We start from the raw sequence: 26,282 nt of genomic DNA on the forward strand, positions 1-26,282 counted from the left end.
GTTCGATCTCTGATCCTGGATAAAAATTGGATGTTTGCATGAAAAGTAAAATCGAGCATTAAAGAAACTATAAATTCTGTGTATTATTTATCAGAATACGTATATGTATCTTCTATTGCGGTACAAAACGCATGAGACTTAGGCTGGCGCTGATCAAAGCTACAGTTTAAGGTCACATGGCACTGACTATTGAACGACGTTTCTACCCATCAGTTGCAAGGCGAGACAGATCTTAAAATCAAGTGAACAACGTCATTTCCCTGTAGAAATTGCCTGCATTATTTACCAATAAGCTCGTCTACGTTTGGCTGAAACCAAAGCACAACCTGCGTGATTTCGATAATTGGGGTACAGTACGTGTGGTAATGCGAGCCTGCCTCACAGGAATCCGCACAAAGCCAGACATCTGTATGCAACCCAAAATGTCATTAGTGCAAACTTTTCAGAACGTTGACTGTACACATGTATACAGCAACACTCTCTGGTATGCAACATGGGCACAAAGCACCCTCTGTCACGTTACATCGGTACAAATCGTCTTTGAACCTGTGAAGTTGGTACGAAACACTCTTTACCATTTCGCCTTGGTACAGGGCACCTTCCATCACAAAAATTTGGTGTAAAACACCCTCTGAATCCAAAAATTCCTAAGAAACACCCTCCATCATGTCACACTGATACAAAGCAACTTCCACCATACAACATTGTTACTAGATACATTCCATCATATAATAATCGTACAAAGAGACCGTAACTAAATCACATAGGTAAAATCCACACCCACCTTGTCACATTTGTACAAAAGACCCTCTGTCAAGCAGTATTGGTATGACGCACTCTCTGCTGTGTAGCACTGGTACAAAGTGCCACCTGAAATGCAACTTTAAGACAAAGAACCCTCACAACATATTCGTATGATGCAACCTCTACCACAAAACACTGGCATGAAGCAGGACAATATTAAGAAGCACCCTCTGTCATATTGGTATGTAGCATTCACCACTATATCCAAACTGTGGAAAGCAGTTCGCCTTATAACATTAGTACAAAGCATCCACTGGCATATACAAATGGGATGAAGCACCCTCCAAAACGCAACATTCGTAAGTAGCACCACTTGCCACGCAACATTGGTAGTGATGAACCTACGCCACATAACACTGCTACAAAGAGTTCTCCACCTCCTCACATTTTTAGGAAGTACCATAGATTACATGGGCACAAAGCCATCTCCATGATGCAACACTGGTATGAAGCATACTCAGCTGCGTAATGTTGGTTTGAAGTACACTCTACCACACAACATTAGCATGAATCATCCTTCACCTCATAACATAGGTATAAAGCAAACTTAGGCACATAACACTGGAACGAAGCACCCTCTTCCACATCATGTTGGTGTGAAGCACACTCTACCATGTCACATTGGAACAAAGCTTCGGTCACGTAACATTAGTAGGGATAACCTTCTACCACATAAACTGGTACGAAGCACCCTCCACATTTCACTTTGTGACAAAGCAATCTTTGCCGTTTAACGTTGCTAAAAAGTACCATCCGCCAAGCAAGACTGGGACGAAGCACCCTCTGCCATATAACATTGATACAAAGCGCTCCCCACAATGTCAGATTGCTACAAAACGCCCTAGCCACATGGCATTGCTACAAAGCAACGCCCACTACTTCACACTGATACGATTCACCCTCTACCAAGCCACAATGGTACAAAGAGGCCACCACAATGTCACACTGATAAGAAGCACCCTCGACCACCTTACACTGTTACGAAGCAGCCTCCAATACACGAAGCTGGTACGAAGCCCCCCTCCTCCCAAGTAACTTTGGCACAGAGCATCCTCCACAGCGCAACATACCCATCGCCGTGTAACATTATATTGAAGATCACGAGAAATCAAAACGCAGCTGAATTCATGCAAAGTTCATTTGCTTTGCGATATTACAGCTAACCTCATTCTCGTTTATTTCAGTAAATTAAAAGAGATAAAGTTCTAAGACTGAGTTAAATCTGAAGGCAATTGAAGATTTAGGCTAATTTTCAAAACATACAATGTTTCACTCGTACTGCAGTGCCTTTTAGCACTCGCACTCAAGGTGTTTGTGTCAAAAAAAGACCCAGTTTTACGCTTACTAGTCAGCTTTACACAACGCAAGATGTTCAACTTAGTGCCACAGGAGATAGTAGCCTCAAAGTGGCATGGAATCAAAAAAGGATGTTAACGCTAGCAATATGAAGTCAGTTTCCATAATGCGCATTAGTAAGGACAGGGCCTAAGAAATAAAAATAATGCGTCAGTCGTTGTGGACTTATACCAACAACATAGATTTTGAAGAGGTACCAATGTTTTAGCACGGTACAGAACATGAAAATATGTTGTACCACATTCTTGGCAACATTAACACACTTTCGGTAAGATGTGATACCAAAGGGGGAGGAGCTACTTTATGCCCACGCTACAGAGATATAAAAAACGCAGATTCCGTTAACTGTTGTTAACTTTCGCTCACAGCATACTTTTTAAAGAGAACTGATTTGAAAGAAAGTTCCTGGAACCTGAAAATATTGAATGTGATGTTCACTGCAGAAACTGATATGCACTACTAACAAGGGAGTCATCAGACCTATGAACCACGGATTTTGATAAATCTGAGGTATGTCGTAGAAAAAGTTATCCTGAGTACCTGGCTAGCAGCTTTTAATGCGATGAATCCTAGTTTCCGAGAAAATTGGTTGTAAAGTTTTAGGCGTACCTTTTATAACCGCAACGTTAGTACCTTTTCGGCCACGCGGTAATACTGCAGCGGTTAAGGCTTACGGCCATCACGCTGGCGCTACAGATCCAAATCCTCCCCGAGTATTCATCTGTTTCTTTTTTATTTTATTTCATCGTACAGAGTATCATTAAATATTATATGTTATGCAAAATTATTCAAAAACAGTCATTTTCGCTTTAGTAATTTCATTAACAAATCAATCATTACAGCAAACTTCGTTAAAATGTGGATTCCGTTGGTGGTTCTCAACTAGAATTCCAACTATTTGAACAATGGTCTCTTGATTCGTGGGGAGGACAGACTTATCAGACGGTATGCAATCGAATCTTTGTAGAGGAAAGAAAGTCATCCATCTGCACTGTAGACACTATCTCATCTAAATAATTCCATTTTGTTAAGATTTTGATTTATGTTTTCACGTAAAAATTTCAACGTTCTCCCTGTTTGCTAAAGAGTAATAGAGAAGTCGCTTCGAGGAGAGATAATAACAAATAAAATCCTTAACTGTGCCTCAATTTAGTGCACCTGTTTTCAAAGGAATATTCAAATATGCGTGGTTTGCATTGAAGTTGATTCAAGAAAAAACAATCTTTTTGAATTTAAACGAATACGATCTCAGCTCTGAGAAATCGGAGTACCTACAAGGCAGTTGCTTTCGTTCACTGAGAATTGTGTTCTACGAATTTTTGTTCCGGTTGCTTCTACGACAACACCCTTCAGGATTTCCGCTCTAGAACAGCAGGTGAATTACTGCACCGAAAATGACTATTTTGCATGGAATATACTGTTTGATGGTATTCTGTGCAATGAAACTGAAAAAAAGAAGTTAGACAGGTATGGTTTGAATCAAAACGTTAGCGTGACAACCAGGAACATTACCCACTGCCATTCTTCCGCGTGGTCGTAACATGAATAACATACAGGTATAGGAGGTACGCGTAAAATATCAACATCGATTTTCTCTGAAACTAGGCGCCATCGCATGAAAAGTCGCTAGACGTGTATTCACGGCAACAGCTTCTACAACGTACCTAAGATTCATCAAAATCTGTGGTTAACGGGTCTGATGGTCCCCTTGATAGTGGTAGATGTCACTTAGTCCTGAGCCTGGTTTGATGCAGCTCTCCATGCTACTCTATCCTGTGCAAGCTTCTTCATCTCCCAGTACCTACTGCAACCTACATCCTTCTGAATCTGCTTAGTGTATTGATCTCTTGGTCTCCCTCCATGCTGCCCTCCAATGCTAAATTTGTGATCCCTTGATGCCTCAAAACATGTCCTACCATTCGATCCCTTCTTCTAGTCAAGTTGTGCCACAAACTTCTCTTCTCCCCAATCCTATTCAATACCTCCTCATTAGTTACGTGATCTACCCACCTTATCTTCAGCATTCTTCTGTAGCACCACATTTCGAAAGCTTCTATTCTCTTCTTGTCCAAACTGGTTATCGTCCATGTTTCACTTCCATACATGGCTACACTCCATACAAATACTTTCAGAAACGACTTCCTGACACTTAAATCTATTCTCGATGTTAACAAATTTCTCTTCTTCAGAAACGATTTCCTTGCCATTGCCAGTCTACATTTTATATCCTCTCTACTTCGACCATCATCAGTTATTTTACTCCCTAAATAGCAAAACTCCTTTACTACTTTAAGTGTCTCATTTCCTAATCTAATCCCCTCAGCATCACCCGATTTAATTTGACTACATTCCATTATCCTCGTTTTGCTTTTGTTGATGTTCATCTTATATCCTCCTTTCAAGACACTGTCAATTCCGTTCAACTGCTCTTCCAAGTCCTTTGCTCTGACAGAATTACAATGTCATCGGCGAACCTCAAAGTTTTTACTTCTTCTCCATGAATTTTAATACCTACTCCGAATTTTTCTTATGTTTCCCTTACTGCTTGCTCAATATACAGATTGAATAACATCGGGGAGAGGCTACAACCCTGTCTCACTCCTTTCCCAACCACTGCTTCCCTTTCATGCCCCTCGACTCTTATAACTGCCATCTGCTTTCTGTACAAATTGTAAATAGCCTTTCGCTCCCTGTATTTTACCCCTGCCACCTTCAGAATTTGAAAGAGAGTATTCCAGTTAACGTTGTCAAAAGCTTTCTCTAAGTCTACAAATGCTAGAAACGTAGGTTTGCCTTTTCTTAATCTTTCTTCTAAGATAAGTCGTAAGGTTGGTATTGCCTCACGCGTTCCAACATTTCTACGGAATCCAAACTGATCTTCCCCGAGGTTCGCTTCTACCAGTTTTTCCATTCGTCTGTAAAGAATTCGCGTTAGTATTTTGCAGCTGTGACTTATTAAACTGATAGTTCGGTAATTTTCACATCTGTGAACACCTGCTTTCTTTGGTATTGGAATTATTATATTCTTCTTGAAGTCTGTGGGTATTTCGCCTGTCTCATAAATCTTGCTCACCAGATGGTAGAGTTTTGTCATGACTGGCTCTCCCAAGGCCATCAGTAGTTCTAATGGAATGTTGTCTACTCCCGGGGCCTTGTTTCGACTCAGGTCTTTCAGTGCTCTGTCAAACTCTTCACGCAGTATCTTATCTCCGATTTCATCTTCATCTACATCCTCTTCCATTTCCATAATACTGTCCTCAAGTACATCGCCCTTGTATAAACCCTCTATATACTCCTTCCACCTTTCTGCCTTCCCTTCTTTGCTTAGAACTGGGTTGCCATCTGAGCTCTTGATATTCATACAAGTGGTTCTCTTTTCTCCAAAGGTCTCTTTAATTTTCCTGTAGGCAGTATCTATCCATTAATATATAAGAAACTATCAGCTTCGATTGCTGATAGGTTCTTATTTATTAGATTTTCAAGTTCCCAATTACCACAGATAATCGAGAGCACACTGTACTCATCTACTTCTTTTACTATCTCATTTCCTAACATAATTCGCTGAAAATCGTCCAATTTAATTCCCGCTGCATGCTTCTTCCTGAACATGTGCGTGTGACGGATTCCATTCATACTTCACACTGGGAGCCTCTACTTCCCTGTGGGGCGAGTTACAGCTGCATGGTGTCGACCCGTAATGGGCACAGGTGTAAACGGACGCTTACAAATCAAATGGCTCTAAGCACTGTGGGACTTAACATCTGAGGTCATCAGTCCCCTAGACTTAGAACTACTTAAACCTAACTAACCTAAGGACATCACACACAGCCATGCCCGAGGCAGGATTCGAACCTGCGTCCGTAGCAGCAGCGCGGTTCCGGACTGAAGCGCCTAGAACCACTCGGCCACAACGGCCGGCTGGACGCTCACAGCACAGCGGTACGTCGACGATATTCTACGTCCCGTTTTGTTGCCGTTCAAGGCTAGCCATCCCAGGCTTACATTTCAGCAAGATAATGGCCGCCCGCACGCGGCGAAAGTTTCTAGTGCTCGCCTTCGTGCCTGCCAAACCCCACCTTAGGCAGGTCTCTCCACAGTTGAGAACGTTAGGAGCATTACGGACAGGGCCTTCCACCCTGCTCAGGATTTTGCCGGCATTATTCGACACGGTATCTCTCAGGAGGGCGTTGAACAACTCTGCCAGAGAATGCTAAGCTGAATAACCCCTTGCTTGAGGGCCAGAAGTGGGCCAACCCTTTAACTGATTGCTCAACTGGAAAAGATCTTTCTCTTGAATAAATCATGTAATTTTTCTAAAACTGTAATCATTTCTTTGTCTGCACATGTACATCACATCTACCGGTTCCCGTCCTATTCGGACAATTCCTTCGACGTGCCTTTCTTTTTTTTTTCTTTTTTTTCACTTCATGTCTGGAGAGGATCAGCCGTTGGTTACCATACGGAGGAAGGCTGCGACATTTACCAATCGGAACTGTTGCGCGAAGACTCTCCTTTCAATTTTATAACCATCTACTAAATACTGCCAAGAACTAGCTCCAAGATAAGATGTATAGCTTGTTTAGCTACCGACGTCACATTTGGTGACACCTTCCCACAACAAATCATCCTAAAATTGATGCACTTTAGAAACATCTTTAGTGCAGTGTATCAGTTAAGCCGCATATTTTCGTCATCTGCAGATATAACTACGAAAATCCCCCAAATATGACACGCTACCTACTAAGCAACTGATGAGTGTGCGTTGCTCATACTATCAAATAGTGCGAGTATCAGTACAATCTGACTTCCGAACAAATTCAGTGCAATAATAAGCTACTGTAAATAGGTATTATAAACTGTTTTTTTATTGATTTTTTATCTTTTGAACGAAAATATGTACACATTTTTTGACTCATTCACATTCATGAAGATCACCTCACTTGGGAGCTGTGGAGGACATATAATCATATTTGTTTTTTGTTGAAAACATTTATTTCGTAATATTGCTTTCATGACCTGTTTTGCATTGTGTAGGTTCTCCTCAACATGGATCAATTGCAACTAAAAGTGTGTCTAATGTAATTAAAAAACCTGAAAGTTTTGGTTGTGGTGGGTAAAGTGCCTTCTGTGTGATCCTGTTGATTAGTTGTAGATCTGGTGTTTGTAGTTGATCTCAGGCTGATGAAAAGAGCAGAGAAATCAATAGAGCTGTGTCACAGTTGTACCTCTTGTTTCAGAAAAGGGGACCGCACCTAAAGAGGGAAATGGTCGCATCACTGATGGCCACCCTGCAGGAGTGGGCCAGTTCCCATACCAGGCCCTCATCATTGCTGACGGTGGAGATATATGGGGTGGATCGCTGATCACCACCAGGGCAGTCCTCACCGCCTCCTACTGCACAACCCAGTAAGTTGAAACAGCTGCCAACACACCATCTGTAGAGGCTGTTCAGAAAGTAATGTAGTTTTATTGGGCAATGACTAAGTTTGGGTGCTGCAGTGATAGAACAATTTGGATGTATTATGTCATGTGTTACACTTTAACAAATTATTGTTTCCAGTACTTAGAGATATGATTTTGATAAGCTTATTATTTTAATTTTTCCAATGTTCGTCTTGAGAAACGGAAGTGCAAAGTAAAGTGTAAATTGAGGGTCTTTTTAACAAAACTCGACAAACACCAATTAAAGAATTTTACAGGTGATATATTTTAGTGATACTCAATATTGATGATTCAAAAAAAATTAGAAATATAATCCTGATCAGCCATGCAGGTAGGGTTTGGTGAAGGAATAATTGAACTTCATCATTAACCGCCTTTATTGAGAAAATAAGAAATTTAAAACTTTTACAAAACTCAACATATCCACATTTCTACGCACGTTTTTTTTTCCGCTACGAATACCTTACATTTTTAAATATATCTTTGCAAATGAGTGACTCAAGCTTAAAATATAGGAGCTCTTTTTATGCAGAAATTGTGATCTACAACTTTGACGCATGGCACTCTCAGTTTTGAGTAGCCGTTTTTCAGTTATAGACATCGGAACATGAGCACAATTTGCTTTTACGAACAATATGGTAACAATTGTCGATTTTTGACAATCGATTATTGCTAAATGGCTGAACCGTTATTAATTCTTAAGTGGGCCATTCTACGCTAAATTTTATGCTATTTTATTCTGCTGTTTTGGAATTATTTTGCAGGATGTATCGTTTGTGTATTGTAAGTGTAAAACTGAACTAAGTGCAAAATTTCGGGCCTCAGAAGTTGGGCACAAACCAGAAATAGCCGCAAACTCATTTAATTCATATATGGGATGCCTAGCGTTGATTAATATCATTTCCAGCTTGTGTTTATTTACTGGCGAGCAAAAGTCTAATGTGTGTACACTAATCGTAGTAAGCAATCACCCAGTTCAACTTTGGATAGCTCTAAAAAGTTTAAGATAATCGAAATACAGACACCTTGCTTTCCACTACTGTTTCCTTTGTCCTTTCAAAATGGTTGTATTCTGTATTCAGGTCTTAATTTGGGGGGGAGGGGGGGGGGCAATCGCACCATTTCACGGTGACGACTCCTCCTTTATATTGCACTTTTCAACTCCTGAACTGTTTCAGAGTATTCTGGCTTCTAACATCTTACTTAACATCTTACCACAATAGCTACTAATCTTGTAGTAAAGCAGTGGCTGGACATGAAAGAAACATTGCCCAACAAACGATTAGCAAACTGTTGGTTTATTATCTACGCTATTGTTCTACTCCCTGACAGTTAACACATGCGAGTACAAATGATATTAAATCTAGGTTTGAAATTTCATGTTCCAAGTTTCAACCATACTGTATAAAAGGAGAATTAGTTGCGCTTTGGGAACCTTGAAAAATGGAGATGCCGAGTTTTGTGAAAAATTGCTATATTCAAGCGCATTTTACGACGACAAATATTCCGTTTCGGCGTATTTTATTTTAGGCTCGTATTAAAGAATCAGAATCCGTGGAAAGACATGCTTTTCGAAAAAAAAGCACGTGTTGAGTATGGTTAAAATAGCCCTTAGTTGATGCAAAACTTCCTGCTCACCAAGGACAGTATAGAGATCACACAAAGGACGACCCGAAATTATAACCCAAGCAAAATCTCTTGAGATAAAAACCGACAAGACTGAAAAGTGACAACCATCCATCGGAGAAACCAGTTATATACACGTAGAAGCCGTTGGCCACACGCATAGCCAGACTTGCATACAACAGTGAAACGCACAATCAGTATTTAATGTTGTGAATTTTAAAATTTTCCCGGCGAGTTGACTGTTCAAACAAATTTCGGGCTTGCAGCCGGTCGTCGTTCAACACTTCGCACGATATTTCAACTGGGCACCTGCCAGTCATCTTCAGGTGAGCCGTCGCAGACAGGCGAAAACGTCTTTATTTTCCTTTATTGTAATTTTATACCTGTACAATCAACAGGTAGGCTGGCAGCAGCATTCTACGCCGCTCTTCAGCCATAGAGGAGACAATGATAAAAACAGAAAGAATACTCACAATTGACATAATGGAGGTGTAAAAAACAGTAGACATACAATACAAAACATGGAGCCGTTCACACTTGACGATAATCCACACTACAAACTGTTGACACGACGCACAAACACTGATGATTTCGATGGCACATGTGAATGATGGAGCGTGACGGTGAACACTGAACACAAAACACGATGGCACACACGAGAAACGGATGGCGATCATCTCCGGCGCGCGAATGTCCACGTAACGTGTGCGAGTCCGGGGACCTGCCAAGAGGAGAAGAAGGGTGAGGGGGAGGGAGAAGGGATAGCAAAGATGCCAATGGCAGAGGATATGGGAGGAGGAGTGGAGAGACGGTGGTAGGGGAAGCCCGGTGGAGGAGTGGTGAGAAAGGGAGGAGGGACGGAAGGGGGAGAGAAGTAAGAGTGGGTGCCCAAGGGAAACAAACACAGGAAGAGGGAGGGAGGATCAAAGTTGGTAGGAGGGGTAGATGGAGGAGGAGGTCTCATCACGGAGGGGGAGCTGGTGGAAGCCATCTTGGGAGAGGGTATGGATAGTGGAGAGATGGAGAGCTGGTGGGACGTGGAAGTACAGGCGCGGCAGTGGACGGGGGCGGGAGAGGATGGTAGAGACCAGTGGGTGAGGAGGGTCGAGTTTACGGGAGGTGTAGAGGATCTGTATCTGTCTGAGGAAGTGGGGGAAGGGAATTAGGTCGTACAGGACCCGTGTGGGGGAGGGGAGACAGATGCGATAGGCGAGGCAAAAAGCATGGCGTTCTAGGATCTGGAGGGATTTGTAAAAGATGGAGGGAGATCCAGGCAGGGTGGGTGTAGCAAAGGGCGAATGAGGGATTTACAGGTATGGAGGATGGTGGAGGGGTCCAGACCCCAAGTACGGCTGGAAAGGAGCTTGAGGAGACTGAACCGGGAGCATGCCTTGGTTCACATGGTTCAAACGGCTCTGAGCACTATGGGACTCAACTGCTAGAACTTAGAACTAGTTAAACCTAACTAACCTAAGGACATCACAAACATCCATACCCGAGGCAGGATTCGAACCTGCAACCGTAGCGGTCTTGCGGTTCCAGACTGCAGCGCCTTTAACCGCATGGCCACTTCGGCCGGCGAGCATGCCTTGGCATGGATCTTCCGGAGGTGGGGGGTCCAGGAGAGGCGACGGTCGAGGGTCACACCAAGGTACTTAAGGGTGGGGGTGAGGGCGATAGGACAGCCACAGATGGTGATGTAGAAATCGAGGAGGTGGAAGGAAGGGGTGGTTTTGCCTACAATGATCGCCTGGGTTTTGGAAGGATTGACCTTAAGCAAGCACTGGTTGCATGAAGTGGTGAACCGGTCAAGATAGGATTGGAGAAGGTGTTGGGAGCGCTGCAGGGTGGGGGCAAGGGCAAGGAAGGCGGCGGCATGTCTGCCGTATACAAGAGGTATAGAAGAGGGGAGATGACGGAACCCTGGGGCACACCAGCGGAGGGGAAAAAGGTGTAGGAATCCAAGTTGTGGATGGTGACGTAGGAAGGACGTTGGGAAAGAAATGAGCCGATCAGACGGACGTAGTTAATAGGAAGGGCGAAGGTTTGGAGCTTGAAGAGGAGACCGGAATGCCACATGCGGTCATAGGCTCGTTCAAGGTCAAGGGAGAGGAAGATAGCGGTACGACGGGAATTAAGCTGTTCAGAGAGGAGATGAGTGAGGTGAAGGAGAAGGTCATCGGAAGAGAAGGACGGCCGAAAGCAACACTGGGTAACGGGAAGGAGGCGGTGCTGGCGGAGATGCTGGTGGATTTGTTGGGTGAGGATGGATTCCGGGACCTTGCTGAAGACTGAGGTAAGGCTGATGGGACAGTAGGAGGAGACAGCGGATGGCGGTTTACCGGGTTTAGGGAACATCAGGATACGGGAGGTTTTCCACATGTCGGGGTTGTAGCCGGTGGACAGAACTACATTGTAGAGCCTGGCCAGGGTGGAGAGGAAAGAGGCAGGAGGTTCACGAAGGTGGCGATAGGTGTAGTGTTTGGGGCTTTGGGTTCTGCATGTGCAATGTTGTCCAAGTACTGGAAGCCAGGTGCGAGGGGAGGGACAGAGGTATCAGTTCGATCGCGGACATCTGGGAAGAGGGAGTAATCGAACTGGGGATCGTCAAGGATGGTAAAGACATCAGAGAGGAAGGAGGCAAAGTGATTGGCCTTACTAGTGTTGTCAAAGAAGGGTTGGTTGTCATGAAGGAGAGGATAGTAGGGGGAGGGTTTAGATACGGTAAGGCGGTGGAAGGCTGACCAGTACTTGGACGAGTTGATAGGAAGGGTAGCGTTTAAACGGGTGCATGTCTGTCGCCAGTCCCGGCGTTTCTTAGCCCGAGCAAGTTTTTTTTTTTGGTCATCAGTCTACTGACTGGTTTGATGCGGTCTGCCACGAATTCCTTTCCTGTGCTAACCTCATCTCAGAGTAGCACTTGCAACCTATGTCCTCAATTATTTGCTTTGACGTATTCCAATCTCTGTCTTCCTCTACAGTTTTTGCCCTCTACAGCTCCCTCTAGTACCATGGAAGTCATTCCCTCATGTCTTAGCAGATGTCCTATCATCCTGTCCCGTATCCTTATCAGTGTTTTCCACATATTCCTTTCCTCTCCGATTCTGCGTAGAACCTCCTCATTCCTTACCTTATCAGTCCACCTAATTCCTTAACTTCATTGACTTCATGACCATCAATCCTGATGTTAAGTGTCTCGCTGTTCTCATTTCAACTACTTCTCATTACCTTCGTCTTTCTCCGATTTACTCTCAAACCATACTGTGTACTCATTAGACTGTACATTCGGTTCAGCAGATCATTTAATTCTTCTTCACTTTCCCTCAGGAGAGCAATGTCATCAGCGAATCGTATCATTGATATCCTTTCACCTTGTAATTTAATTCCACTCCAGAACCTTTCTTTTATTTCCATCATTGCTTCATCGATGTACAGATTGAAGAGTAGGGGCGAAAGGCTACAGCTATGTCTTACACCCTTCTTAATACGAGCACTTCGTTCTTGATCGTCCACTCTTATTATTACCTCTTGGTTGTTGCACATATTGTATATGACCCGTCTCTCTCTATAGCTTACCCCTACTTTTTTCAGAATCTCGAACAGCTTGCACCATTTTATATTGTCGAACGCTTTTTCCAGGTCGACAAATCCTATGAAAGTGTCTTGATTTTTCTTTAGCCTTGCTTCCATTATTAGCCGTAACGTCAGAATTACTTCTCTCGTCCCTTTAGTTTTCCTAAAGCCAAACTCATCGTCACCTAGCGCATTCTCAATTTTCTCTTCCATTCTTCTGTATATTATTCTTGTAAGAAGCTTCGATGCATGAACTGTTAAGCTGATTGTGCGATATTTCTCGCACTTGTCAGCTCTTGCCGTCTTCGGAATTGTGTGGATGATGCTTTTCCAAAAGTCAGATGTTATATCGCCAGACTCATATATTCTACACACCAACGTGAATAGTCGTTTTGTTGCCACTTCCCCCAATGATTTTAGATATTCTGATGGAATGTTATCTATCCCTTGTGCCTTATTTGACCGTAAGTCCTCCAAAGCTCTTTTAAATTCCGATTCTAATACTGGATCCCCTATCTCTTCTGAATCGACTCCTGTTTCTTCTTCTATCACATCAGACAAATCTTCACCCTTATAGAGACTTTCAATGTATTCTTTCCACCTATCTGCTCTCTCCTGTGCATTTAACAGTGGAATTCCCGTTGCACTCTTAATGTTACCACCGTTGCTTTTAATGTCACCAAAGGTTGTTTTGACTTTCCTGTATGCTGAGTCTGTCCTTCCGACAATCATATCTTTTTCGATGTCTTCACATTTTCCTGCAGCCATTTCGTCTTAGCTTCCCTGCACTTCCTATTTATTTCATTCCTCAGCGACTTGTATTTCTGTATTCCTGATTTTCCCGGAACATGTTTGTACTTCCTCCTTTCATCAATCAACTGAAGTATTTCTTCTGTTACCCATGGTTTCTTCGCAGCTACCTTCTTTGTACCTATGTTTTCCTTCCCAACTTCTGTGATGGCCCTTTTTAGAGATGTCCATTCCTCTTCAACTGTTCTGCCTACTGCGCTATTCCTTATTGCTGTATCTATAGCGTTAGAGAACTTCAAACGTATCTCGTCATTCCTTAGTATTTCCGTATCCCACTTCTTTGCGTATTGATTCTTTCTGACTAATGTCTTGAATTTCAGCCTACTCTTCATCACTACTATATTGTGATCTGAGTCTATATCTGATCCTGGGTACGCCTTACAATCCAGTATCTGATTTCGGAATCTCTGTCTGACCATGATGTAATCTAATTGAAATCTTCCCGTATCTCCCCGCCTTTTCCAAGTATACCTCCTCCTCTTGTGATTCTTGAACAGGGTATTCGCTATTACCAGCTGAAACTTGTTACAGAACTCAATTAGTCTTCCTCCTCTTTCATTCCTTGTCCCAAGCCCATATTCTACTGTAACCTTTTCTTCTACTCCTTCCCCTACAACTGCATTCCAGTCGCCCATGACTATTAGATTTTCGTCCCCCTTTACATACTGCATTACCCTTTCAATATCCTCATACACTTTCTCTATCTGTTCATCTTCAGCTTGCGCCGTCGGCATGTATACCTGAACTATCGTTGTCGGTGTTGGTCTGTTGTCGATTCTGATTAGAACAACCCGGTCACTGAACTGTTCAGAGTAACACACCGTCTGCCGTACCTTCCTATTCATAACGAATCCTACACCTGTTATACCATTTTCTGCTGCTGTTGATATTACCCAATACTCATCTGACCAGAAATCCTTGTCTTCCTTCCACTTCACTTCACCGACCCCTACTATATCTAGATTGAGCCTTTGCATTTCCCTTTTCAGATTTTCTAGTTTCCCTACCACGTTCAAGCTTCTGACATTCCACGCCCCGACTCGTAGAACGTTATCCTTTCGTTGATTATTCAATCTTTTTCTCATGGTAACCTCCCCCTTGGCAGTCCCCTCCCGGAGATCCGAATGGGGGACTATTCCGGAATCTTTTGCCAATGGAGAGATCATCATGACACCTCTTCAAATACAGGCCACATGTCCTGTGGATACACATTACGTGTCTTTAATGCAGTAGTTTCCATTGCCTTCTGCATCCTCATGTCGTTGATCATTGCTGATTCTTCCGCCTTTAGGGGCAATTTCCGACCCCTAGGACAAGAGAGTACCCTGAACCTCTGTCCGCTCCTCCGCCTTCTTTGACAAGGCTGTTGGCAGAATGAGGCTGACTTCTTTTGCCGGAAGTCTTCGGCCGCCAATGCTGATTATTTATCAAAATTTAGGCAGTGGCGTGGATCGAATCCGGGACCGAAGACGTTTTGATTATGAATCAAAGACGCTACCGCTAGACCAACGAGCAAGTTACCGATGGCGCCGGTGGCGTCGCGCGAAAACGTTTTTTTTTTTTCCTTTATTGTATTTCAATTCCCCATCGGGGCGGGCTGGCAGCAGCATATGCGCTGCTCTTCAGCCGAAAGACATAGAACAAACAATAGAAGACATTTAAAAATAACAAAGGAGAGAATATGGTGGCATAGATATAAAAAAAAGGGGGAACATCATGGAATGCAATAGACAAAAAAAAAACGGGGTGACTGTAAAATGGAGATAAAAAACTGTTTAAAAGTAGCACACACAAAAAGCCACACACTGCGACAATTAAAAGAACACAAGGCACAGTATGACTGGAGCATAAAAGGTATCGACGGTTGGCTTAGCACATAACAAACACTGAGGGCGAACGTCAAGGCAGTACACAATTAAAATCACACCTCTTGACGCACAGGAGAAACGGCACTAAACACAACACTGATGTGGCACACCAACGATGATCAAAGCAGAGGATCTGCCAGGTGCAAGGAGATGAATGGAAAAAGGGAGGGAGGGGAAGAGATGGGGAGAAAGCGGGGGGCACGCTGAGGAGGGCCAGGTAGGGAGGGATGTGGGAGGGAAGGAAGCAAGTACGGGGTGCAGGGTCTCAGGGGAGGTGGGGGGAAAGTAGGAAAATCCGCTCTGGGAGAAGTAGGGAAGAGGAAAAAGGGGGCCCTAGGGAGGGGGGGGAACAAGGCCAGGTTATAGTTGGAAGGATTGGTAGATGTCACGGCGAAGTTCATCATCCAGGAGGGGGAGGTGTTGGAAATTGCCCTGATGAAGGAGATGGAGGGTGTGGAGGTGGAGAGAGGGAGGGATACAGCGATAGAGGTGCCGCAATGGGTGGGGGGAGAAGAGGAAGGAGGAAACCAGAGCGTGGGGGGGGATCAAGCCTGTGGACAATGTAAAGGATGCGGACATGTTGGAGGAACAGGAGGAGGTGGGGGAAGGGGATCAGTTCATACAGGAGCCGTGTGGGGGAAGGAAGGCGGATACGGAAGGCAAGGTGGAGCGCATGGCGTTCAAGGATTTGGAGGGCCTTGTAAAAGCAGGTGGGGGCAGAGATCCAAGCAACGCTGGCATAACAGAGGATAGGACGGATGAGGGATTTGTAGGTGTGGAGGATGGTAGAAGGATGCAATCCCCATGTCTGGCCAGACAGGAGTTTCAGAAGGCAGAGGTGGGAATGGGCTTTCTGCTGGATGGTCTGGAGATGAGGGGTCCAGGTGAGGTGTCGGTCGAGGGTGAGGCCAAGGTATTTCAGGGTGGGGGTGAGCTGGATGGGACGACTATAAAGGGTGAGGCAGAAATCATGGAGGCGAAAGTAGTGGGTGGTGCGGCCTATGATGATTGCCTGGGTTTTGGAGGGGTTGAGATGGAGGAACCACTGGTTACACCAAGTGGTGAACTGGTGAAGGTGGGCTTGGAGGGTACATTGAGACCGTTGAAGGGTAGGATAGAGAGCCAGGAAGGCGGTGTCATCAGCATACTGGAGGAGGTGGACTGGTGGGGGTGGCTTGGGCATATCAGCTGTATACAAGAGATAAAGGAGAGGGGAGAGGACAGAACCCTGGGGAACACCAGCCGTGGGATAAAAGATACGGGAGTTGGTGTTGTGGAGGGTGACATAGGAAGGACGGTGCGAGAGGAAGGAAGCGACCAGACGGTCAAAATTGATAGGCTGGGCATAGGTTTGGAGCTTAAAGAGGAGACCGGGATGCCATACACGGTCATAGGTATTTTGGAGGTCAAGGGAAACAAAAATGGCGGAGCGACGGGAGTTGAGCTGGAGGGACAGAAGGTGAACAAGGTTAAGGAGTTGGTCTTCAGCAGAGAAGGAGGGTCGGAAGCCACACTGGGTAAGGGGGAGGAGGTGGTGTTGAGCAAGGTGCTGATGGATACGGCGGGAGAGGATGGATTCAAAGACCTTACTGAAGACGGAGGTGAGGCAGATGGGACGATAGGAAGAGGCGGCAGAAGGGGGTTTGTTGGGTTTGAGGAATAAGAGGATGCGGGAGGTCTTCCACGCGAAAACGTCCTCCGTTCCGCAATATATAGCGTACTGTAACTATTCTGCACATGCGTCGAAAACTTGATAGATGAACCACACTGCCCGCCGGCAGCACCCTCTCTGGTGGAATAGCAGAACTCAGTCGCCCTCTGCGTTGCTGTGTGCCGCGGCCGTCGGCGCACTTGTCGGTCTTCGAATTGAGCAAATTGTGGAGATGATGGGATTCCATGCACTGTCCAGCTGGTAGCCGCTGTCACGGTTTAACAGATTTTCCGCCAGTCGTATTTCTACGGATTCTTTAATAATGGAGTCCCAGAAAGACGTTGCTGTGGACAAAATCATTGTTTTCTCATACTCCATTGAATGTCCAGTAGAAATACAATGTTCAGCAATAGCGGAATTGCTTGGCTGCAAAAGGCGGATGTAACGTTGATGTTCAGTGTAGCGTTCTTTTATAATTACTTCACTGTTGTTTAAGTACTAAATAAAGCCTGCAGTGTATTACATTTTATCTCACAGAAGCACACACTTTCGCGCGCCTTTTTAAATGGTACTCGTAAACATACAGTTAGAGAACTGAATTTTACATTCTGGAAAATTAATATCTCTCTGTAGCTGGTAAATTTTAACATAAAACTAAATTCCAGTGTTTAATACGCATAGAAAAATTGCACTCGATAGGACAAAAAGAAAGCATAAAACTGACATTCACTGCAGGAATCCACATTTTCCTTTGCCACCACTCAGAACACATTTGATGTTAACTAACGATTCAAGTTTTTTTTTTTTTTTTTTTTTTGAAAAACAGGAAGCTGCCCGCACACACTACTATCCTGAATTTCTTCCTCTGAATAATACTCTTGTTCGCCAGCAGATCACAAGCTATTGTAAAATCGTCGTGTTTTTTCGTCTATTTCTTCCTTTACATAGCTAACATATTCTGACGTGTTCCTTTGTTCAGCGACTTCTACTTCTTTAAAATTAAGATGACCAGTGCTTTACTAAGAAAACAGATATGTAGTTTACAACGCGTGGTGTAATAGACCCCAGCATGTATCAGCAACACGTGTCAACAACAAACAAAGACGGCGATAATGCAACCGCTAATCAAACGTTACAGAGATGACGATTTAAGGAGGGAAAATGAAGGCCACGATTTACCTACGAGAGTGAGTTCGGCAACTCTCGCCCGGTTTGAGAGACCACACCGCGTGAGTTAAGGGTTGCTAGTGATAAGAGAATAATTTCAGAACCTTTGCCAACTTCCTCCTACATTTCAGCACTTGACACATACAGTATCAATTGTTATTAAGACGATTACACATATCTGAAACGTCTGTACGAACGGATCGCAAGGAAACAATATATCAGCAAATTCAAGTAAATAAAGTCAGACGGCTCACATCCAGTTAATTACATGGTGTTCACTGACATAACCTCGTGGAAAAAATTCCCATTATGCAATTGATATTATTGAACTGGTTGTTACATTTCTTAAAACATGTACCATTTATTGATTATAGAAACGTCATACACTTTCTACCTAAACCTCGAGAATAATGCGAATTTGTAAGCAGCAATATGAAGGTGTTACAGCAAGAAAACATCACTTCAGAATAAATACAGGATTAGAGAAGATCACTACCCTTTCAAAATTAGTTTTCCATCAAAACAGTGGTCAATGAAAGTCATGGTGTTTTTAGCTGTATGAGTTGTTGCGTTTGCCTGTTGAAATCACGTGTACTGAACTGTTGCTCAAGAACGGTGTTTATAAATCTTGCAACATGTGTGTGTAGCGCATACTCTTCAGTGAACGTCGGACAAATCTGAAAAATAATCGCCTGTACGATATTGCACATCAAACTCATACTTTTTGTGCCTGCATAGTGGAATTGCAGGGCTGGAGTGGATGTTTCGTCCCTCAAATGCAAACATTCTGTGCAAGATGGAAAGATAAAACACCAAAACCAAGCATCGAGTCCTTCCTCGTCTATCATTAAATATCAGATTCACAGAGAGATACACATCTTCCATTGTCTTCAGGTTACACCTCACAAACAGCACTAATGCGGTACTGGTGCACTTTTATACAAGTAGCGCCATGACAGCACATAGATTTCGGTTTTAAAACCACTTTTCTAGTGGCTTTTCTAGTGTTACGGTTTCAAGGAGATCGTTATTGTCTTGTGGTGTTCTATGAAACAAAGAACCTGCAACAACAGAATAACGAGATATCGATGAAGTGATCTAATGATAATCTTAAACCATTACTTCAATTTCTTCGTAAGATACTGACCCATTTCGAATTACCACATCATTTCTGCGGTCGTTGTTCACTCTTTGACTAGCGCAATAGAAATTAAGCGTAATATCTTTGTAGCAGTAACGCAAGAGAACTGGCAAAGATTGCAAAACCTAGATCATCTAATGTAAAATGAAATTTTCTAAGTCTCCAAAAACTGTGTATTATTTGAGGTCGTTCTTTACATTTCGTTATGAACCCATAATCAAGTTGGTTAAAATTAAAAAAAGACGTTTTTAAATAAAGGAATCCAGATTTATATAGTGAAGAAATTTGATCCTCAACGTGAAGATTGCTTTGAAGACAACAGTGCATTAGTAGGTGTGGTGTTATTCTAGGTAATATCCCACTTGTTTTCTTTCGACATTTGAACGGACTACGGAGCCATCAACAGTGGTAATTAATGTTTATGTTTAACGTGGATGCTGAGCCCTGATAAAGCCTTTCATTTTCCACATTAACAAGCCATTCAGAGCCGTGAGCACCGATGCAGGAACCGAAAAGTGACAAAAACAATCCAATGGCCCACTGTGGGTCAACCCACGGTTCTTTGGAAAAGCTATTGTCTGACTCTAGCAAGCTGGGCCACTTACGGTAAATAATGACGCTGTTTTTACTCTGAAACTACACGAACATTTTGTTATTAAAGTTTTGGGCAGGTTTTGAAAATACATTCTGTTTCCAACAGTCATTCGTCAATGAATAACGACACACCTGCATAGAAAAATCACTTGCGAAAAACTGATATTTAGTATGGAAATTTACGTGAGCAAAACCGTTATTTATTTTACAGTAGGGCAAACGTCAGGAAAACCAAAGATCTTAGAACGTAAACACTGAAAAATAACCGGTATGAGCGGTAATCATACAGTTTTCATTATGGTCTACATGCAAAGAAACAAAGATAAATTACGTAACATTATTTTTTCTTCATGATGATTAAAACCAGATTCCAACCAACAGATATTTCTCTACAGCTGCTGCAGTTACCTTGCCTACATCGCAACATAATTACAATCATTAGTATTAACAAAATCTAAGGATTACATTGATGTATTAGAATTCCCTGTTTTTAAAGATAACTAGTAAGAGGAAGACTTATATTTTTTGCACTAGTTTAGTATCTACGTTTTCTTCTCATTCTTATACAACAATTTTAGTATTTATAAATTGCTTTAATTTTTTTTATAAATTAAAAAGAGTTTATGTCTCAGTTAGTGTTGTAGTTCTCATCTTTATATTTCTGATTTCATTATCGAGTTCCATTTTGGACTGTACCACCAGGTACAATTTGTAGTCAATATTTTCTGAAATAGTATGTAAGATATGTAAAAATCTAAGGGTGTAAAAAGCAAGTGAAAACGCTGTGCTCGATCATTGCGGGACTGTAAATAAGGAAGTTTAGAGCGAAAAATGAAATAAACTTTACACTCAATATTTTTACTTGTCAATATTTACGAGTTCTGACACATATACATACCATTTATTTTAAATCCTTAATTGCTCAGTATATATATGTACAGGAGTAAGTAGTAAATTAGATGCATGGGTGCTAGGAAAACGCAAAATGTTAGACTAAATTACTCATATAAATACTGAAATGGCAAAATTATTTCTATTATTTGCAACAGAGTTAAATTCTTGTGGAATTCAGCACTACTCTCATCCTCACAGAACTGAAATAAATTATTTGGTTAATATATTATCAGGTGCATAAATAATTTATAATTAATTTTAAACCTTTATGTACATGTTGAAGCAGACAGCTGCATGGATGTTTTAAATGTGCAATGATAAAAATAATACTTTCAAGGCTTGCTTTTTAAACCAGATTCTCTACATCTCTTACTGTAATACATATCAATTACTTTTTCCCATGCTTGTGAACAATTTACCATCGATTCGTATCAGTTATACGTACAGTATCATGTTTTTACACAGTTCAGTGTGTGTTTTATTACACACACTATTTAATTAGCACATTTCCATAAGCAAAATAGTTGACTTAGTAAATCATTATTATTATTTGACTCATCATTCCTTGGAGTCAAGTTTACAAAGCACCGCAAACGTAACTACCTCCTGATGATTCCGAAAATCTGTTTTATTCAGATTTAAACATTTCCTTTCGATTCATTTACTTTACTGTATCTCAAGATAGCATTAACCAAAGATATAACTTCATCACTCTACTTTCCACAATACCTAATTTCTTTCCGCAAAAATACCTAATAAATTACCATCATCATTATCATTAACATCATCAGTATGTTTATAATCTTTATTAACTAGTAATCCTGTCACTAAGTAATCATTTTTTCATTTCACATTAATTCTCGTTACATCCTAACAATTCACTGTGTTACATCATAATTAGACCTGATTCGTTTACTATAACATTTGGTACATGAAACCTTCAGAAAAGATAGCATACTTTTTCTGCTTTATCACCAGTTTAAATCATGAAGTTTTGTACCTCTTCATTATCTGTTCTCTCTCTATGCAAATCTTATGCCATTCCTAGATACACACTAATTCCTGCTAACTCTGACTGAAACAAGTTATAGGGTGCTGTTCCTATACGTAAGACTCACCACATCTGATTGTATTTCTTCTTTAACCAATGTACTACTAAGCATTGATTTCACAATTTAATACCTGACTACCAGCATTTTCCAAATACCCTCCCTTTTTGTCTTGATACTTTTCCATTTCAATCATAACATCAATAATAATGACAAAATGTATCCGTAGAGCATTCCAATAGAAAATGAATTCATTATTGGAACCATACACCAAACGTCTGGCTATAGTATGACAATGTAATGATCTACTAAATGTAGGCATGTACAGTTACTTACAGAAACATGAGAAAATTAATACAGTCATTACACTTTTTATGTTACAGGACTTCTCTCAAAACTCGATCTGTTAACTGCTCTGTTCTTATTTACAAACAAAATTAACGTAGATAACACAGTAATAAACAATAGATAACGCAGATCACTTAATGGCATACCTCATACGCATACAATGAGAAAATATAAGTAATTTCACAAGTATCATAAATTCTTACCAACTTCTGGTTATCAACTTTATGGACAATCATAACTCTCCTCATAGAGACATTTTCATGTTAATCGCTTTTAATCACTGTAAATTTTGCATTTCATTTCTTAAAGTCAAGCTTGGTGGTCTAGCGGTGAGGCACATGAACTGAAACTTAGAGATTGTAGGATCGAATCATATTTGAAGCCCTTAACCTAATATTCACCTCTCAGCGATGTGAAGATTGGCCAACAACGACACATGGTTCTGATTCCCCTTCAATCTGCAGGTTCCCTTTCTACAGTAGGATGACTGTGGTGGGTAAGTGACACGCAATTTGCGAGAGTGGTGTCCAATTGAAAGACTTGCACCAGGCTATTCAGAAAGACGAGATTATAATGATTATTATTTTACTCCATCATAAACTTTAATTCCATTTGCATTATTATCTAATGAATTATGTATATTCTCATTATGTATGTTAAAAGCCTTCTCAGTTTCCTAACCCTTTAGAAATACGAACTCTGACATTGACAATATATTATTCGTAGTCAGGTTGTTGAAAAGCCGAGTATATATTACCTTTCCCAAAATTTTAGAGAATTCTGGCAGAAGAGAAACCGGACGAAAATTTGACAATATTTCTGTATTTCCGTTCTTACGTGGAGGCTTAACTTCCACGTATTAATACTATGACTGATTAAAAAAAAAAAACTTACATGTTACGAAACCTAGGAAACTGCTCAAGTAGCTTTCTTGGTATTTTATTCTGTTTGAGAGCATATGTAGATACATAAAATACCTGCTAATACACCTTGACAGGGAATAGTTGACTTTTCATCTGCTTTTGAGTGTCCCTGGAAGTGATTAGCATCAGCTGTACGAAAAAAAATTAAGAGTCGTTCGTCTGTTTCGCAACTGTAAGTAGGAACATTACTTTCACAGATACCAAACGTGGACCGTCCGCTTGGGAGGCATCCACAGAAGTCAGGACGAATCCACCGCCTGGATTGTGGAATCCAGTTATGCCCAGTCGCGCCCTGAGTCCACTGCGATGGTAGCCGGGGCTGCCAGTTATGACGTGGGTGTGATATTCCTGCCCAGCGAAGCTCCTCTGAACCGTGAGTGGGGCAAAAAGAACGTGGTGTCCTTGCTTCATAGGGATACAGAGAGTTTGAAAGAGAATTTGAGAGAGAGAGTAGAGAGAGAGTTTGAGAGAGAGAGAAAGAGAGAGAGAGTGAGGTTTTGAGAGAGAGAGAGAGAGAGGTTTTGAGAGAGAGAGAGAGTGAGGTTTTGAGAGAGAAAGAGAGTGAGGTTTTGAGAGAGAGGTTTTGAGAGAGAGGTTTTGAGAGAGAGGTTTTGAGAGAGAGGTTTTGAGAGAGAGGTTTTCAGATAGAGGTTTTGAGAGAGAGGTTTTGAGAGAGAGGTTTTCAGAGAGACGTTTTCAGAGAGAGGGTTTCAGAGAGAGGGTTTCAGAGAGAGGGTTTCAGAGAGAGGGTTTCAGAAAGAGGGTTTCAGAGAGAGGGTTTCAGAGAGAGGGTTTCGGAGAGAGGGGGGAGAGAGAGGGGAGAGAGAGAGGGGGGAGAGAGGGGAGAGAGAGAGGGGGAGAGAGGGAGGGGGGAGTGGGAGGGGGAAAGGGGGAGAGAGAGGGGGAGAGGGGGAGAGAGGGGGAGAGAGAGGGGGGAGAGAGAGAGGGGGAGAGAGAGGGGGGAGAGAGAGGGGAGAGAGAGAGAGAGAGAGAGAGAGAGAGAGAGAGAGAGAGAGCCTAGTGCTTCAACGAAGTATGTAACGTGATGGCAGTCTGCTATAGCAGTGTTTGTCATCTGAGACTCATAATTACTTTTTAACACACCAGTCACTGGCGTTTCTTTCAGTTTTTGGTTTACTCAATATAATTTTACGCTGTTCTTTTGTATATATTATCTGATTATTCGACGATGCCAAGTTATTTATTAATATCAATTGTATACTAAAATGAAGTTTCCACATAGCCTGTTGGAACATAGTACTCGATATGTACTACTAACTGCACAAAAAAGAACAAGGAGGAACCGAATTCCTGTGACAATATTTCAGAGGACGTTCATAGTTATCTCTTGCGTGCTTACACATAAGGAAGCCAGAGTCTCCTATGACTCGCTGCTGAGTGATTACATTTAGTCGATTTCTTACTTCAGCTACCAGTGTCGTCTGGGGATTGTTGAATATCTCTACGATTACGGTTCCACGTTGTGCTAAATGAATGTTACATGTATCTTCAATGTTTTAAGGTATTGTCTTAGAAACAAACCCAATTGCTGTAACAAACAAACACCACAACAGCTGCATGACTTTTGCACGTAACTGATCTGTTTCTACAGTCATTGCCCTCTATGCATTTCTTTTATACACTCTGTTACATTGCCATTATCAGAGCCACTACATAAAATACTGTCACACAACTAGCTAAATATCTTGTTCCTATATATGCTTTACAGTCACAGAAAACATCGACATTGGTTTAACTTGTCTCTCTCAACTCCATGTCCCATTTAGTTTTGTTCTGCCTCAGTTCCATCTAATTAAAACAGTCCTTATCTTCGGTCCGTTCAACCTTCAGCGGTTGCTCAGCTTAACTGGAAGTTGAACAGTCTGGGCAGTAACCGATTTGTCTAAATACAGATTTGTAAGTAAGGTATTAAGACTATCTCTTTCTGTTTTTAAAGTAATCAAGCAGATGTTCTGTTGTATTGCTTTCTTCTCAGATTTGAATTTGCAGTTTCGGCCAAACGTTTTATGAAAAAGCTCCAATGAAGTTACGGACTTCACAGTTGCCATTTCAATATGATTTGTGATAGTTGGTTAAGCTTTTCTGCTAATCTACTAATGAGTCTGCTATCTTTGATAGGATGCACGCTGTCCAAGCCATTTGGCGACATTCTCCAGTAGCCTACCTCCCAGAACCACGTATTATTCTAAGACAGCTCCTACCCTTATTACGTTGCCTATGAATAGAATTATGGCCACATTGGTACTGAGTTCGTGTTACCAGAGCACATGTACTTATAAATGTGCCTGTTGAAGCAAACATCTATATATCAGACTCGTGCACAGAAAAATAAATACTGTTAATGGAACTTGAAAAGGACGGTTAACTGCGCTTAGCACTGTGGTGATGGTGTAGCTCTGAATTTAAACAAGATTTTGAAGGAATGAGATATTTATTGCACATTTAATTATTGAGCTAGAATAGTTCTTCAGTAATTAAATAACTGAAACTGAGATGCACATTTTTTCCGTAATTAATATGAATGTTTCTCTGGTTTGTGGCCAAATAACTCCTTAGCTTAAGCCATAAGGTACCTCTTTTTAGACAATATTCTTAACTAGCTCACCAGTGTCCATGCTTTTTCCTTCTTTCTGCAGATTCCGCTCTTGAATTTACTTTCAAGAGCCATTTTGAAAGTTCGTAATTTTTCAGAGAGTGATACTCTTAAATTGCTTTTAAAATTCATTTCTTTTCAACCACATTCATAAAGGATTTACGAAAGTTCATTGTCTTCAGACTTAAGTATACACGTAGTGTCTTAAATATAATTTCTTAGTCTTTTTCATAACATCGTGCGATTCTATCAGAGAATCTGCCTGTATAACTTGTCGTCAGTAGGTCAAGAGTTTTGCTCTGTCGTAAAATATTGTGACTGTCTTTTGCATTCTGTTTTGTCTCAGCATTCACAGCAATCGCCTCAGGGCACGGCATTTGTGTTAGAAAGAAAAGCTTTAGAATCATATTTCCTGTGCTGAC

The 26,282-nt window shown here is 41.8% G+C and overlaps 1 protein-coding gene across 6 annotated transcripts in view; it reads left to right on the plus strand.

Annotated features, from left to right (window-relative positions):
- LOC126210625 (collagenase-like) overlaps positions 1-26,282 on the plus strand; it is a 231,944-nt gene that overhangs the window by 99,868 nt on the left and 105,794 nt on the right. For 4 of the 6 annotated variants that reach the window (XM_049939923.1, XM_049939924.1, XM_049939919.1 and 1 more), the window contains exons 2-3: positions 7,398-7,566; positions 23,444-23,619. The exons of the other annotated variants lie outside the window; for them this stretch is intronic. In XM_049939923.1, coding sequence (XP_049795880.1) covers positions 7,398-7,566; positions 23,444-23,619 — 345 coding nt within the window. The remainder of the gene's footprint in view (positions 1-7,397; positions 7,567-23,443; positions 23,620-26,282) is intronic. 6 annotated transcript variants of the gene reach the window in all.

The sequence above is a fragment of the Schistocerca nitens genome, chromosome 10 (genome assembly GCF_023898315.1).
Source record: "Schistocerca nitens isolate TAMUIC-IGC-003100 chromosome 10, iqSchNite1.1, whole genome shotgun sequence".
In the NCBI taxonomy this organism is placed as follows: Eukaryota; Metazoa; Arthropoda; class Insecta; order Orthoptera; family Acrididae; genus Schistocerca; species Schistocerca nitens.